Source organism: Rhopalosiphum padi, chromosome 4 (genome assembly GCF_020882245.1).
Source record: "Rhopalosiphum padi isolate XX-2018 chromosome 4, ASM2088224v1, whole genome shotgun sequence".
Taxonomy (NCBI): Eukaryota; Metazoa; Arthropoda; class Insecta; order Hemiptera; family Aphididae; genus Rhopalosiphum; species Rhopalosiphum padi.
In genome coordinates this window covers 28,287,760-28,302,653 of record NC_083600.1, presented here as the reverse complement: position 1 = coordinate 28,302,653, position 14,894 = coordinate 28,287,760, and the positions used below count along the sequence as shown (strand labels likewise).

The 14,894-nt window shown below is 27.5% G+C and overlaps 1 protein-coding gene across 1 annotated transcript in view; it reads right to left on the bottom strand.

The window, feature by feature from the left end:
• The window catches only part of LOC132931073 (high-affinity choline transporter 1), a 17,827-nt gene extending 2,933 nt beyond the window's left edge, over positions 1-14,894 (bottom strand). Inside the window, exons 1-10 of the mRNA XM_060997279.1 lie at positions 14,670-14,894; positions 5,284-5,786; positions 5,014-5,176; positions 4,570-4,677; positions 3,855-4,010; positions 3,558-3,706; positions 2,566-2,842; positions 1,749-1,966; positions 960-1,330; positions 66-193 (exon numbers count right to left, since the gene is read on the bottom strand). Coding sequence (XP_060853262.1) covers positions 66-193; positions 960-1,330; positions 1,749-1,966; positions 2,566-2,842; positions 3,558-3,706; positions 3,855-4,010; positions 4,570-4,677; positions 5,014-5,173 — 1,567 coding nt within the window. The 5' untranslated portion in view covers positions 5,174-5,176; positions 5,284-5,786; positions 14,670-14,894. The remainder of the gene's footprint in view (positions 1-65; positions 194-959; positions 1,331-1,748; positions 1,967-2,565; positions 2,843-3,557; positions 3,707-3,854; positions 4,011-4,569; positions 4,678-5,013; positions 5,177-5,283; positions 5,787-14,669) is intronic.

The window sequence follows — 14,894 nt, the reverse complement described above, 5'->3', positions numbered from 1 at the left end:
GACTGCACCGGTAAACGAAAGTCGAATCCACGACGATAAATTATTTATTATATTCCCGATCTTACCCGACGTGAGCGTGGTCATCTGTTCGCCCTCGTGCGGCTCTCCGACACGCACCGCATCCTCCGGTATGTTCACCACGCAATGGAACCAGTCGTAGTGTGGTGCCAGCTTTCCGTTGATAAACAGCCACCTGAAGGCGCAAAATTCAAGCATGATGATGTATTCGCATTAGATGTAATGAACAGAGTGACATGCATATACGGGGATTGAAGTACGAAGAATTTAAATACAACGTTATGAATGTTTTTTTCGTAATTCAATCATTTTTATTATGCGTAACTATGATAATATGTAATTTTAACGGTTTTTCCGTCTGACCATGTTATTCGTAGTACGTGTAAAGATTGTAAAATTTGAATACTTTAAACTTTCATTAAATAGATGATTTTTTTTTTCACGAGTTCCAGTTTTTATTTTCATTTTTATTTTACAAAATATTAGGACTATAATTTCATGCACGTTCAACATATTATTATTTATTATGTTGAAAAGGACTAATTTTTTTACGATTATCCATACTGATGAATAAATGTCGCATACAAAAAAAAGGCTAATAAGGCTAATATAAGGCTATATTATGGTATGATACTTAGATAAGTATAGTAACTTATTCAACCATCTATAAGTATATTAAATGTGTAATATAGCAACAATTGAAAAACAAAATGACAAATATTGTTTTTATTTATAATTATCGGAAATTTCTAAACACATTTTGGATAAAACGTCGGAAAGAAATTTTTAGTTAGTCAAATCGGTATTTAGTGTTTACAATAAATAATTTTTATCGCGTAATCTCTCCCCCCCCCCCTCTAAATCTTGTATAGCACTGATCATGGATATTGGAAGTGCCTACGTGTTATACAATAATAACAATTGTATAGTAATATACTCACTTTGTAAACCACGAGACGAACACCAGTGTAAACAACGAACAGAGCATAGCTGTGGTCCGGAACGGGAACAGTTGCTTTTTACCGTCCCATCCAGGGAAGTATATCATTGGCGACAAGCCCAACAGAGGTTCGCCGCCAGCTATACGTATGTAAAATGCGACTATGTACGCGGCTAGTGACCCGTATGTATTGCAATAGTGTTTGAAATGGACTACCATAGTTAACTGTGGGAATAGGATAACGTAAACTAGGTCAGAGCACATAGACCACAGGCCGTAAATGGACGGGATAGTAATTGCCATAGTCGTAGCAGAAATAGCGACGACTATGATAGATAATCGCATGACCCACACAATCTCCATTTCTGATGCCTAAAATGATTAAAACGATATTTTATTATTAGCATGATACATATACGATATAGCACGTATTTTAATATTTCTTACAACCTAATCGCCCTCAGAATTTAATCCGATCACAATATATATATATATATATATAAATTATTGTAATAGGTAAAAATATAGGTATTTCATATAAACATATTTTATTTTATAATAATCATGTTAAACTTAGTAGTGGCATTTGAAAATTGCTGCAAAAATATGTAGGCATATGTACTGGCCAATTATTCGGCTCGGACGGTGTTCGTTATATTATTATTAGGCATGGTGTTATGAAACGAAATACTCCAGCAATATACAATTTAATATATTGTATAAAATACAATCTATGCTTTTAAAATGTATAATATTTATGTATTGAAAAATACGTGTATGTAAAACTTACGCTTTGTCGTAGTAACATTCGATAAATATTTCGCGCAAACATAGAACTGGCTGACAGGACGCTGGAATCGGCCGAAGACATTATAGCTGCAGAAATCGCGCCCAATGCGAAGAACGCCACCCAATCCGGAGTTAAATACTGCATAACCATTGGCAACACCATGCTAGTTTCCTTCTGAGTCATTGGCATCGGTCCATCGTATTGTGTTTGATTCCAATCTGTTATACGTGGGCCAAAACATAATGTATGTCTTACTAATCATGATATATCATTGTTTTTTTTATTATTATTTACAAAATAAACAAAACGATTAAATAATATAAAAAGTGATACATTTTTTTTTATATTATGACTCAACGACATTAATAAACAAGGAACACGTTATCTAAGATCGAATACTCGAATACAACAATGTGCAAAAATTTAAATGCTACCTAAAGTTCGTCTGTTAAGGTTTACGTCTGTTTACAAAATAAAAATAAACGATTGTAGTTATAGCACAAACGGATAAAATTATATATTTTAACTAATTGTTTTTAATTTTTAATAGGGTTAATGGGTAATGAGTCTTAGACTCTTTGAACCCCCGAATACATTGAATTTTATGAAATTTGAGCTGTTCGAATTAGTGCAAAATTAAAGTTCAGCTAATCTCTAGTTTTTAAATTAAGTTAATTAAGTAATTTAACACTAAAATTTAATTATCTTTCATGCTGTAGTCAAATCAATAGTCAGCATAAACATTTATCGATACTACATTGTACTGTTCAGTCAACTATACTGACATTTAAAATTGTATTGAATTAAATATACACACCTGTAGCCCTTGCTACCATTCCAATGATTACCGGTGGTATTGCCATGATGAAACATCCAAAAGCAGCGACAAATGAGAGTATCTGGGCTTGTGCAGCAGATTTACTGGACAACACCCTCTGGAAATAGACTTGCCACGGGATTCCGCCGAACACCAAGAGCAAAGCGTAATCTATGTAACTTAACAAATCCTTTCCCTGAATCTCTCCGACCATATCCAAACCGGGCTTGTTAAAATCTACTTTCTTGTTATACCACGCAAACGGCACACTCAACCACTATAACAATTATCATAACAATTATAAGTTTTTTTATTATATTCGTGCAAGTGCAACATTTTCGACATTATATTTATTTATTTGCATACATATTTATAACTGTACAGGTAGAAGCCCAATGAAACAATATAACCATAATAAAAGGTAAAATGTATGAAGTAAACAATAAGACTTAGCTAATAATTTAAAATTCAAAAAGAATATTCAGGATCCAAACTCCTTATTTTCTAGTTTCATAGTGAGTCTACTAAATAATTAGGAAAGCAAAAGGGAACATAGAAAAGAAAATTGGTTATCGTTGGACGAGAGAAAAATCTGAAATAAATATTGGAAAACAATGTACGGGAATCAATATTATCTGCTTGAAATTTTCTTTGAAAGTTTAAATAAGTATCTCGTCTTCAATCTGATAGAGAAGATAGATGTATAGCTTTTTGAACAGAAGAGTAATCATTAGGAGAGCAAACAGTTTCCAATACATAAAACTTTGTAGCTTATATTGTAAATTATATATACCATATTAAATTAGTGGGCAAACTAATGAACAAAAAATAGTTTTTTTATGAAGAACGTATAATTTAAATTTGCATAATATTATATTCATTGGATAAAACCAAAAACTTTGATCGCTACTGTTATATTAAATCTATTATATATAAGCTATATTTTTGGTGTTATCATTTTTATGTTAAAATAAAATATTGATGTGTCATACCAGTCCAATGAATATGGCGAACAGTTGAATGACATCTGTGTAGGCAACACTGGCCAGTCCTCCAAAAATGGTGTAGAAAACGGCAATGCAACAACTCAAAATCACACTAGTAGCCTGGTCCAATTCGATGATCACGCTCAACGTAGCTCCTGTAATATATGTATAATAGATGAAACGATATCAGAAAATAACGTACATCAATACCTAAACGTTTACATACATAACCCATACAAATAACGTGCAACGTGCACTTTTAAATATTTAATATTTTAATAAACTGTTATACGATATACGTACCCAAAGCAGACAATATTCCGGCGGACCAAAACACTTCACCGCACAGAGCTGGTAAAAACAGCAATCCTCCCATACGCTCTCCGAAACAATCTTGAAGCGGATCCAACATGGTGACATACCCTTGTCTGCGCATCGGATCGGCGAAAAATATTCCACCTGATTTTTTTTATATATACAATTTTATCATAAATATTCTAATCATCACACTATATTGTACAGCATATTGGCATTCCAATAATACATTTTACTGGACTTAAGTATAATGAAACGGGTAATCAAATTGTTTGTTTTTTATTCGATTTAAATATATATCTATACGAACCAACTATGCATAATGTGTAAAAGCAAATTTATATAATCACCCTAGAAACTTTAAACTCTTATACGATCAACTTAAATGAGATAATATTTTATCGAGTATTAACGCAACATTGATTAAAATAGATAGAACAGTTAAATAGTATTTGGCACACTAATATCACTATAAATTTGAATAAATTGTCAAACCAGAGTAATTTCTTTAACTATATATGGTAAAGCATCATAGATTCTATGCATAATATTGAGGGTTGAAGACCTTTTATAAATAAAGTGATAACGGATAATATAATACTTTTGGGTACATAATATAGTTAGTTTCATGAACAACGTATAAATATGATAATTATTGCAAAAGCATATCATTAAAATACTGCATCTAAAATGTATTACTTACCGAAGACCAAACTTAGAGCATATCCGAACGGAGCTTGACACCATAACAGCCCTGACGTGTAAATCGCTTCGGCCGTCCCGTTAATATATCCACCACCGACCCAGGTTGCTGAAACGTGGACAGTGTGTAAATAGCACACGTTAGATCGTTAGGTTATACACTCGTATAAATAATAAATGTGCAGTTTTCATTTTTTTTTTTCATCGCTATAGTTTACTGGTCAATATTTTATTCGGATATTAAATATTATACTATTAAAAATAATTGTTAAAGTCAATCATATTTGAACCACAGAATAGTGTAGAAAAGCATGTACTCTTAATAAATAATAATTTAAAAAGTTAAATCGTATAATACCCGGACACGCGGTATTGCGATAAAGAAAAAAAAAATCGTCCTGTTTATTTTATAATACTTTTTGATTATAGCAAGCAAAAACCTCACCTGTCATCGTAAATATTCCGACGAAAAGTCCAATGTTTCTGCCAGCCAACATTACTTCTTCCTCCGAGTTCCCGGTGTGTTTCTTCTTGCCGGCCCATAGTCCGACCGACAGGATTAGGCAATAGAAGAAAACTATGGATATGATACCCACGACGTTCATCGTCTACAATTGCAACGTTAAAACGATCATAATATTGTATGCGAATTTTTGTACCTGGTTTATTATATCGTATAATAAACGATTATTCGGGTTAACCGATTAACACTCACGGATGGATTTATTGGACGAGTGGTTTTCTATGTAATTAAATTGTCCTCTGAACGACTGTTTTCGTTTTTGTGTTCAAATAGTACTCTCTGGTTCAGCTTTTAATAACACATTTCCGGTAACAATATCACCAACGAATTGCTTTTGTTAGGTATTTTTTATTTTTTCAACACAACAAAAATATATCAATAAAAATGTATTTAACAAAGTTTAAACAAATATAGGATATGTATATCGAAATACTTTTTGTTAACAGATTAGTAAAGGTAACTCTTATGAAACGGAAAACTTGGCTCGTAGTTACAAAAATAAAAATAAATGTAAGCCGATTTTAGTTCTCTTTAGGCTTTTAGTGCAGTTGGCTTAAAACAGCGGACAACAATCGCCCCAACGCAATGACGTTTTCTGCGATGGACTATTTCGTGTTTTGAACCCTAGGCTGCACATCAGTCCGATTGTTTGATTCGATCTTGGACAGGAACATTTAAAATAGATCCAAGCTCCCCTAAATATAAAAATAATAAACAAATATGTTAACATTTTGTGTATATATCATGTATGAGTACTTGAACCAATTTAAATTTATCATAAAATAGTTAGTGCGTTAGTTTATATAATATTATATACAATTATATGCAATTAATGATTTGGATTCCCTCAATAAAAATGATAATACTTAAAAAAAAAAAGAATATAAATACATATTAGTTGTTTTTTTATATATTCTTTAAAAAAAAAAACAAATTATCCTAATTTTAATTTTAAATAGTTACAACGTTTTAATTAGATGCAATTTGATGATAATATAAATTATTCAGATATACAATTATTCGAAGTCACAATTTTTTTACATGATATTCACAATGCCTATGTATAATAATATAAAAAATATCTCAACAATATTTGGATAATTTATTTACCAAATAAAATAAATTTATTTTATCGGAAAAAAGGTTTAAAAGAATATTATATACTACAGCTGCATAAAAAAGGGTACCTAATGTAATGACTACATATAATTCTTATCGGACATAATTTTACTTTATTATGATTGTGTAGTTTTATTTGCCCTAATTGTAATGCAAAGTTAACACGACATATACCCTGACCAACGTATATGAAATGTATGAATACGTGTGTTATGTTGAATGTACCTTACATGATAATTTTATTTTAATATGTTTATGCTTTAATTATTGATGTGTTTAAAAAAGATTTTTCTACGTTTGTACCCACATGCGTATATTGCTATGTGTAAGTACATTATTTCAATGTATTATACACATTTATTTCCATTAATAAAAACATTAAAATCATTACATTTTTAAGGAATTTATTTCTTACTTAAAAATACATGACAATTAAAACATCAACACATATACTGTTTTATTCAATTTAAATATGCATAGGTTTTTATTATAAAATCCAAGCCAATATCTATTGTAAATTTCTCGCCAAAATAAATAAGCAGTTTATTTCCAAATGTATAGTATATAAATTATTATATTAGTATTCGTATACCTAAATGTGGCCAAATAATATAAAAAACAGGGATTGTAACCCTACTACAAAACCACAAGTAGACCGTAAATACATAAGCCGTATAAGTGTCTAACGATTAGGTTAGGTTTATGTATTTATACAATAATCCGTTATAATTCTTACTTAACAAAAAAATTAATAAAATCCAAATCCTTACAAAACCCGATCAAAAATATAAACCTAAACCTCGATAAAACAAAACAAATCGAACAAATTATATTTCAGTTTGACCATAAATAAAATTCAGTAAAATCTCTACATAATTATGTGTCTGTTCGTTTTTAATAGCTGCGTAAATCCTAAAAAATAAAATAGATAGCAAAAAATCAGGATAAAAGAAATTAATTTAAAAAAAACTTTGAAACTGAATATTTTCTCTATTTTTGGATAATCAAAATACGTAACCAACAAAAAGTCTTTTCGGTTTTAATACCAATCAAAAGCGCTCAGACATACTTTTAAAAAAAAAATGTACTAAAATGTATTATGTATGAAAAAACCATTATATGGATCATTGACAACATAAAAAAAAAGACGCAAATAGATTTATAAAAAATAAAAATCTAATATCCCAAAAGTTTCCTTTTTTTGCTAATAATCCATTGCCCATATAAAGTAATATTGTAAAATATATTTTGAAAATACAACACTATTGGCTCAGATTTTAGGGAAAAAATAGGTATTTATTTTCCATCTCATATAAAATACAAACATTTTTCATTTATTTCTATAATATTATTATATTCTCTGAAGAAATAACTATCAAACAACGTATACAATTAAAAATAATAAGAAATTTTCACTTTAAATGAAAAAAAAAACAAATGAAAATAAAATGTATTGTAGTTAAGGCTAGTAACGGTTTATTATCCGTCATCGATCAAAAATCACAAACCTAAGTTTTAAATCTAAAACGTATTACTCTGATTTGGTAGACTGAATGTGAATAAAAACACCAAAAAATATATATCGTATAGCGAATAATGAGTGTAATGTTTCAAAAAAAAAACACACAGAGTTAACAATTAATAGCGTCCTGGAAACGTCTCTAGACGACGTGTTTCAATGCTCGCTTTAAAGACAACGAAGCATTTCCGATGGGAAACGATGATGGTATTAGAAGAATTATACTCAGAAGATTTAATTTCAAACTACTGTATTATATACCCTATAAATGAGTTGTCTAAGAATGTGTAGATAAAAGTATTACTATTGTGTGGAGTTGGTTGTAAAACAATATTGATGTTCAAGACATAAAATAATTCTACAGACAATTTTAAAGCTGTTTTTTTGATCAGTTCAGCTATATAAGTATATCAACCAATCGATTCTCTGAACTAGTATAATTGTAGACATTGATTTTCTTTTCTTTTTATTCATTATTGTTTTATTAATTTCGTTCAGAAACCTTATAAGTACGACATCGGTCAGAACCTGATTAAAAATAGAATTTTATAGGATTGTGCTATATTGCATGGATAGGTATTAAATATATTAACTATATTACCTATATATTATAAACATATAAGATATAACATCGAATAATAATTATGTTATAAATGTTTCGATTATAATAAATTAAATACTTTTATTATGTTAAAATACAATTTTGAATACATTTGAGATGAAGTATTCGAAATGTTTTGAATAAATAACAAATAAAATGGTTAAGAAAATTGATATTGAACAAAATACGTAAAAATATCTATTTGAATTCATTTTTAAAGAAGTATTATTATATTCTCATAAATGTTCACTCTGTTTACTCCAATATGATATGATATTCTAAATAAAAAATCCCAGGAAACCGCTTTACGTAGTGCCTAAAAGTTTCATGTTTCTACGAATAATATTTTTAAATTACAAGAAAATTACAAAAATCTTTATTTTACGTTTAAATATCCAATTTCATAAAAATTTGAGCTATAAATGTATAAAAAAAATTGCACATAATATATATTTTCAAGATTTATATGTTTCTGAAAAACAATTTATGAGGAACTTTAATTGAATTAAATTAATAATCCATAGTTATTCAAATTGAAAATGTTATGCATTCTTAACTACAAAATAATTGATTTATTTTTGTGATTTGAACGAAATCGTAAAAAATAGTGACTACGTAATTTAAATATTTCTTTAATTATTGTAAAAATAACATATACATTTTTCAAGATTTTATAACAAAAAAAAACATCATACATACTTCATACAAAACAGTTTCAAAAAATAAAAATTTCAAAAAACTAAAAATAACAAAACAATTCAATATTTTATGTTATTTAAAAAAATATTTAAATATACATTATAAAATTTCCGTAAAAATGTCATGTATATGGTTATTCATTTTTTAACTAATAAACAAATTTTGTAGAAAAATGGTTTTTGAAATATTCCCGTTTTTCCATATTTTTTTTTTTTTTTGTTTTTCCCAATACCTAAAAGTACTACTAATACGGATACCGTAGAAATCTAAAGCAGTTAGTTATCATTTTATTAATTATGTTTATACATATCATAACATATTTAGTATTGTTTACATTCGTTTTTATATTAGAAATAAAATAAATCAAAAAATTGTTAATAAAACGAATTTCTAAAATACTAAAAATACAGTTATCAAGTTAGTAACCAATCAATTTATTATAATAATCAATACTAACTACATTAAATTTGTCATCAGAAACGACACTAAAAGTTAAAAATTGTTGCCTTTTTACTGCTGAAAAAGATGAATAACAGGCAAAATAAAGTTTTAAAAATTATATAAAAATAATTATGTAAAAAAAAAACACATTGTTAAATCAATACAAACGGTATATAAAAGTTTATATTTTTAAAAGTAAAGCTTATATATAATTAGTCATCTATAAAGTACAAGCAGAACTTATATAAAGACGTTGATTCGCTATTGTGGAATATTTTATCACCCGAATTAGAGAACTTTCGTTGTTATAATTAGTACGGTATGCATTATTATGTTTTAAAATTAATCCTAATCAATTATCTATCATATTATCAGATATTTTATTAGATTTAAAACTACATCCAAAGACAATCGTTTATTTAGTTAAAATTAGTTAGTACCAAATTAAGTAACTATATCCAAAATATTGACTAAACATCTTAGAAAACAGATATGTAATATTATAGATGTGTGTAACGTTTAATTATTTCGACGTTTATTAATTTTACAATATTATTTTTGTATGTTATTTTATAATCCAGATGTAATATTTTTAGTTATTAAATGATACATTTTTAATTATGGCCTTTTAAATATTAAAATTAAATAGTATCAATTAAAATGTGCAATATATTAGGTCTATATTTATACCACTATTTTATTAATGTATCTTAAAAATCATAATATAATTATAATTTATTTTTATAGACATTAACAAGTAACAATAATAATTATAGTAAAACAAGCTTCATTCCAGACATGTTACAAATAACAGTGATCGACATTTATGTAGGGTGACTCACATTTAAGTGTGGCTTTCTATCACAGACTCTAAAAAATGTATATGATCCGACAAAATGTACAACTTATAATGGTGATATACTAATTAATAATTATTATTCAGATATCACGTTTTAAGAGGTCGTCGCGTCGTTCCACTCGTACCCGTGAGAGATGTGTTCTCTCTCTTTCTCTCTCTCTCTCTTACAAACTCAATACCGAAAATGTTAAAAATTACACTTTTTCAGTTATTATTTTACTGAGAAAACTTTTTAAAATAGTTTTTAGATTCGATTCTGTGGAGAGTAAGGTAACTAAAATAAAAATCGAATAAAAAGCCAAACAAAGGTTTTATTGTTATTTTATTACTACATAGTACATACACACACACAATATTCACATAATATACACCTCCTAGTATAGTGTTTTTTTATGATATGTTTTGCTTAAACCAGGACAAACATTTTTGTATATATTAATTAATGCTCATGAAACAATATCTTACCGCTCTTCCGCGGTTAATCATCAGCTCTAATATATTTTTTCGACACTAACTAGAGTAGTATGCACAATGGTCATATACGACATACGTTTATATGAAAAAAATTTACTCAATGTTATAAATCGGCATTATTAATTGACAAAAAAAATGTCCTACAGGAACGCTAAAACAGTGACCGTATTCATCAATAATGGTCGTCACCAAGCCGGGAAAATAATTTTAAAACAATGACATTATTTATATCAAGTAATCAACTTGGTTATATTATCATTTAGCAAAACATTTTTTTTTTTTACTAGAAATATTTAACAAAAGATAAACTATTAACTTGTTATTAATATTAATTTTTTAAGTTTGATTTTGGAACAACTAACGGTCCCACTTTGTCGGGACAACAAGACGCAATATTCAAAACAGGGACTTCATGGCAACACTAACTTAATAGCTTATAGCTAGCTTCCTATTAGTTTCTATCTATTCGCTAATTACTATTATGAATTCTGACGTACAGTTATAAATTATACCTTGAGTTTCCTATATGTTAGGTGTGGCTATAATATGAACTCCTAGACAATGTCAAGATGTCCCTATTTTTAAAGTTTATTCGCGATGCCCAAAAATCTTTACCGAGATTTTGATACGTTCCATAAATATAATTTATTATTATAAATTCGTATATTACCTTTTTGTGGTATCTTCCGTTTTTTTCATACCTATTTACTTACATTTAACAAAGAGATTTCGAGTGTTTAAGACTTTTTTAAATGTTAAAAAATAAAAAATGTATTTAATTGAATTTGTTGTGTTATTTATATTTACTCAATAGTCTTTTCTAAAATTGTTTGGTATTTAAAATATATTTATTAGTAATATCATTAAATTTTCAGCCCCCCTCCCCTTGACATAGGCTACCCATAAACATACCATATTGCACGTCTGACCATTATTTTTAAACCCGTTCTAAATTTGATAAGTTAGTGGCAATTTAAGGGCTGAACTAAAGAAAAAGATCTAAATTCTAAAGAGACCCACTTAAGATATCCGAACAACCAAACACTTTAGATTTAATACACATAGTATGTACTTGATAATTAAAAATTCAATGTTTAAATATGGTTTCTTTTATGAAAAACAAATATTTTATATGCAATATTCAGTGTATTTGATTTTGAGTTATTTTTTTATTATAATATTATGAACTTTTACAAAAAGTTAATAGATTTAAAACTGTTTTAAATAAAACAATTCCATGTATGTACAATGTGCATGTATATCACGTCTAAACATCTACTGTTGATTTTCTTAAAAGAAATAACCGTGTTTTCTATGATAATTATTATTATCAAATGAATAAAAATTGAAAAAGACATTTAAATTATTTACAATGATAGCCCCCATCATGTATTCTTGTTCAGCAAACACAAATTATGTTATATAATTCAACGAAAATTATCTGTACAAATAAATACAATATATCACGCACAACTTAAATATACATTTGAAATGTTTTGTGAATGAAAATATGTAGTATATTTTACGGCATTAAATATGCATCAGAATCGATAATGCGGGAACAATAATATATTTTTTAATAATAACCCTTATTTCTTAACAAATATGGCCCGCATAGGCATTACAGTATTAATAATATAACCGAATACTTAACATCATTACTTCTAATGCGTACTTTTTAAACGTTAACTAGATACTTGTATTATATAATTTGAATTCTATTCTAAGAAAATTGATAGTAATTAACAACTATGGAACGACAAACTTTTAGATCTTAAGCATTATACAAGCACTCAATTCGTTCAAGAATTTATTAATAATGTCATGTTAATTTGTTACAGAATTATAAAATATATATATAGTTCATATATGAACTCGAATGACGAATTACCATTTATCTTAATATTTTACCATCCTAAAGTATAAAAATCTTATTATATTATTAAACATCAAGCCTTTTATGGAAAATTGAAATAAGTTCTTGCAGCTTATTATCGACTTGCTAAATTAATGACACGTTAAATAATTCAGAAGTAAAGAATTAATTTTTTATCTTGACGTTTATAATATTGTACATTTGTACCAACCAATTATATCTTCCACATACGATTTTATTAAAACTAATATTTACATAATTTTTCAAAGTATTTATAATTGTCTGAAATAGTTGAATCCAAAACCGAATTTATATAGTGGATTATCATTGTTCTAAACATCTTCATTTGTATAAAAATAAATCGACTTAACTATACAGCAGAATCTTATTTTAATTACCTAGCAAAATTATATAATTTAAAATTATTAAATTAAATCAATTAGTAAATTCTACAAGTAAAAAGCTTCAGCATGTTTAGTGTAGATAAAGGCTCAATAGATATCAATGAAATGGATAACGGTTATAAATGTATCCGATAAAAACCAAAATAATATTCTATTCTACTGCCAATATAAAAATTTTCATATTTATATAGAATATATTAGATATTTTGTATATATAGATAAATAGTAAGATATATTACATATTTTTATACATCGTGTTACAATTTCCATATTTTTTATATAACATATCAGTCAGGTGTAGATTACGTTTGGATTTGGATAATTTAAATTTTACTACTTTATATCTTTGAAATTAATAACATTGAATAACTAAGGTCATCATTGTTACTCAATATTGTTTTTAATCGTTTTATGATTGAATCGTTTGGTGTATATATTTATAAAAAAAAAATTGTCTATTAATTATACGCCACTGCATTTCAAATTGAACCAGTTGAAATGTAATTTATCGATAGCCGTGTACATTATGTTGTTTGCGGTATAGTATTTTATAACGCATAACCTAAAATGTGTATTCTTACATTATGCCATTTTGGATATCAATATCCAAGCCCTGATCGAGAGTGGTGTGTGGAGGACGCACGATTGCGGTACCCATGTCTGTCTGCAAAATGTTTTTTATTGTACACATTCAAAAGAAATTTAAAAAAAAAACAAAATAAATAATGGTCATACAACTAAAAAATAATAAATGATAAATATAAAATACATTGATATACAATAATGTGATAGACTTTTTAAATAAATGAGTATAGTAGTTGTTAACAATTTAATTTATGTTAAGGTTTTACTATGCTATTAAATTATATTGAATTACGAATTGAGATAGTGTTTTTGATATATTCGCATTAAATAACAATATCTAATAATAGTGTCATAACAATAATTCCGGTTATGAGTACTATAGTAAAAATATCATTCATAATAATATTATCATATTATATGGATAATTGTTTTGCAAGTCTTCATATTTTTTAATTATTATTTTAAATTTAAAAAATAAATGTTTAAACAATTAAATATACAACTATAAAAATAGTAATTTAATTTTGTTAAAGATAATGGTTGAAATTTTAGTAAATAAAATAACTAACTAAGTGTCTGATGTTCCAAGGCTCAATGGATCTAGCCGTCCTAACCTAACCTAACCTAACCTAACTTGGAGCATGACTCGTGTATTACCATATACTCGTATTGTCTAATCAAATTTCTGTTTAAGAAAATTACACGGGTATTATAAAACACATTATATCTTATAGTCAAACTATCAAACGAGTTAAAAGATGTACGAAAAACCAAAATATTTTTAAGGACTTCGGCGTCCAGTAAAAGGCGGCCGTAAAGGTAGCTAACCCGCGATCGGTTAACGATGAGCTATTGCAAAAGTTTACGCCATGTACCTACAATTTAAGTAATAACTAATAACAATAACGAAGTCGACATATAATTATACATACATACATACACATACAACATATTAATATAAAGACGATACAGGTAAATAATTATTGGACGTTCGAACTCACCTCTATGACGATATGACGTGCTTCAAGCGCCACGCACGATGGCAATGGATGGTTTTTTTCTTTATTTTTTTTTTTTTATTTTATTTTAAATTAATTTTTCGTTTTTAAATATAAAATTCTTATTTTTTTATCACTGTGCGGTCGCCATGCTCGCTAATTATTATTGCTAACGCCACGGAGCAAGGCAGACTGGTACGACGGTCCCGACGACGGCCGAACTCGTCA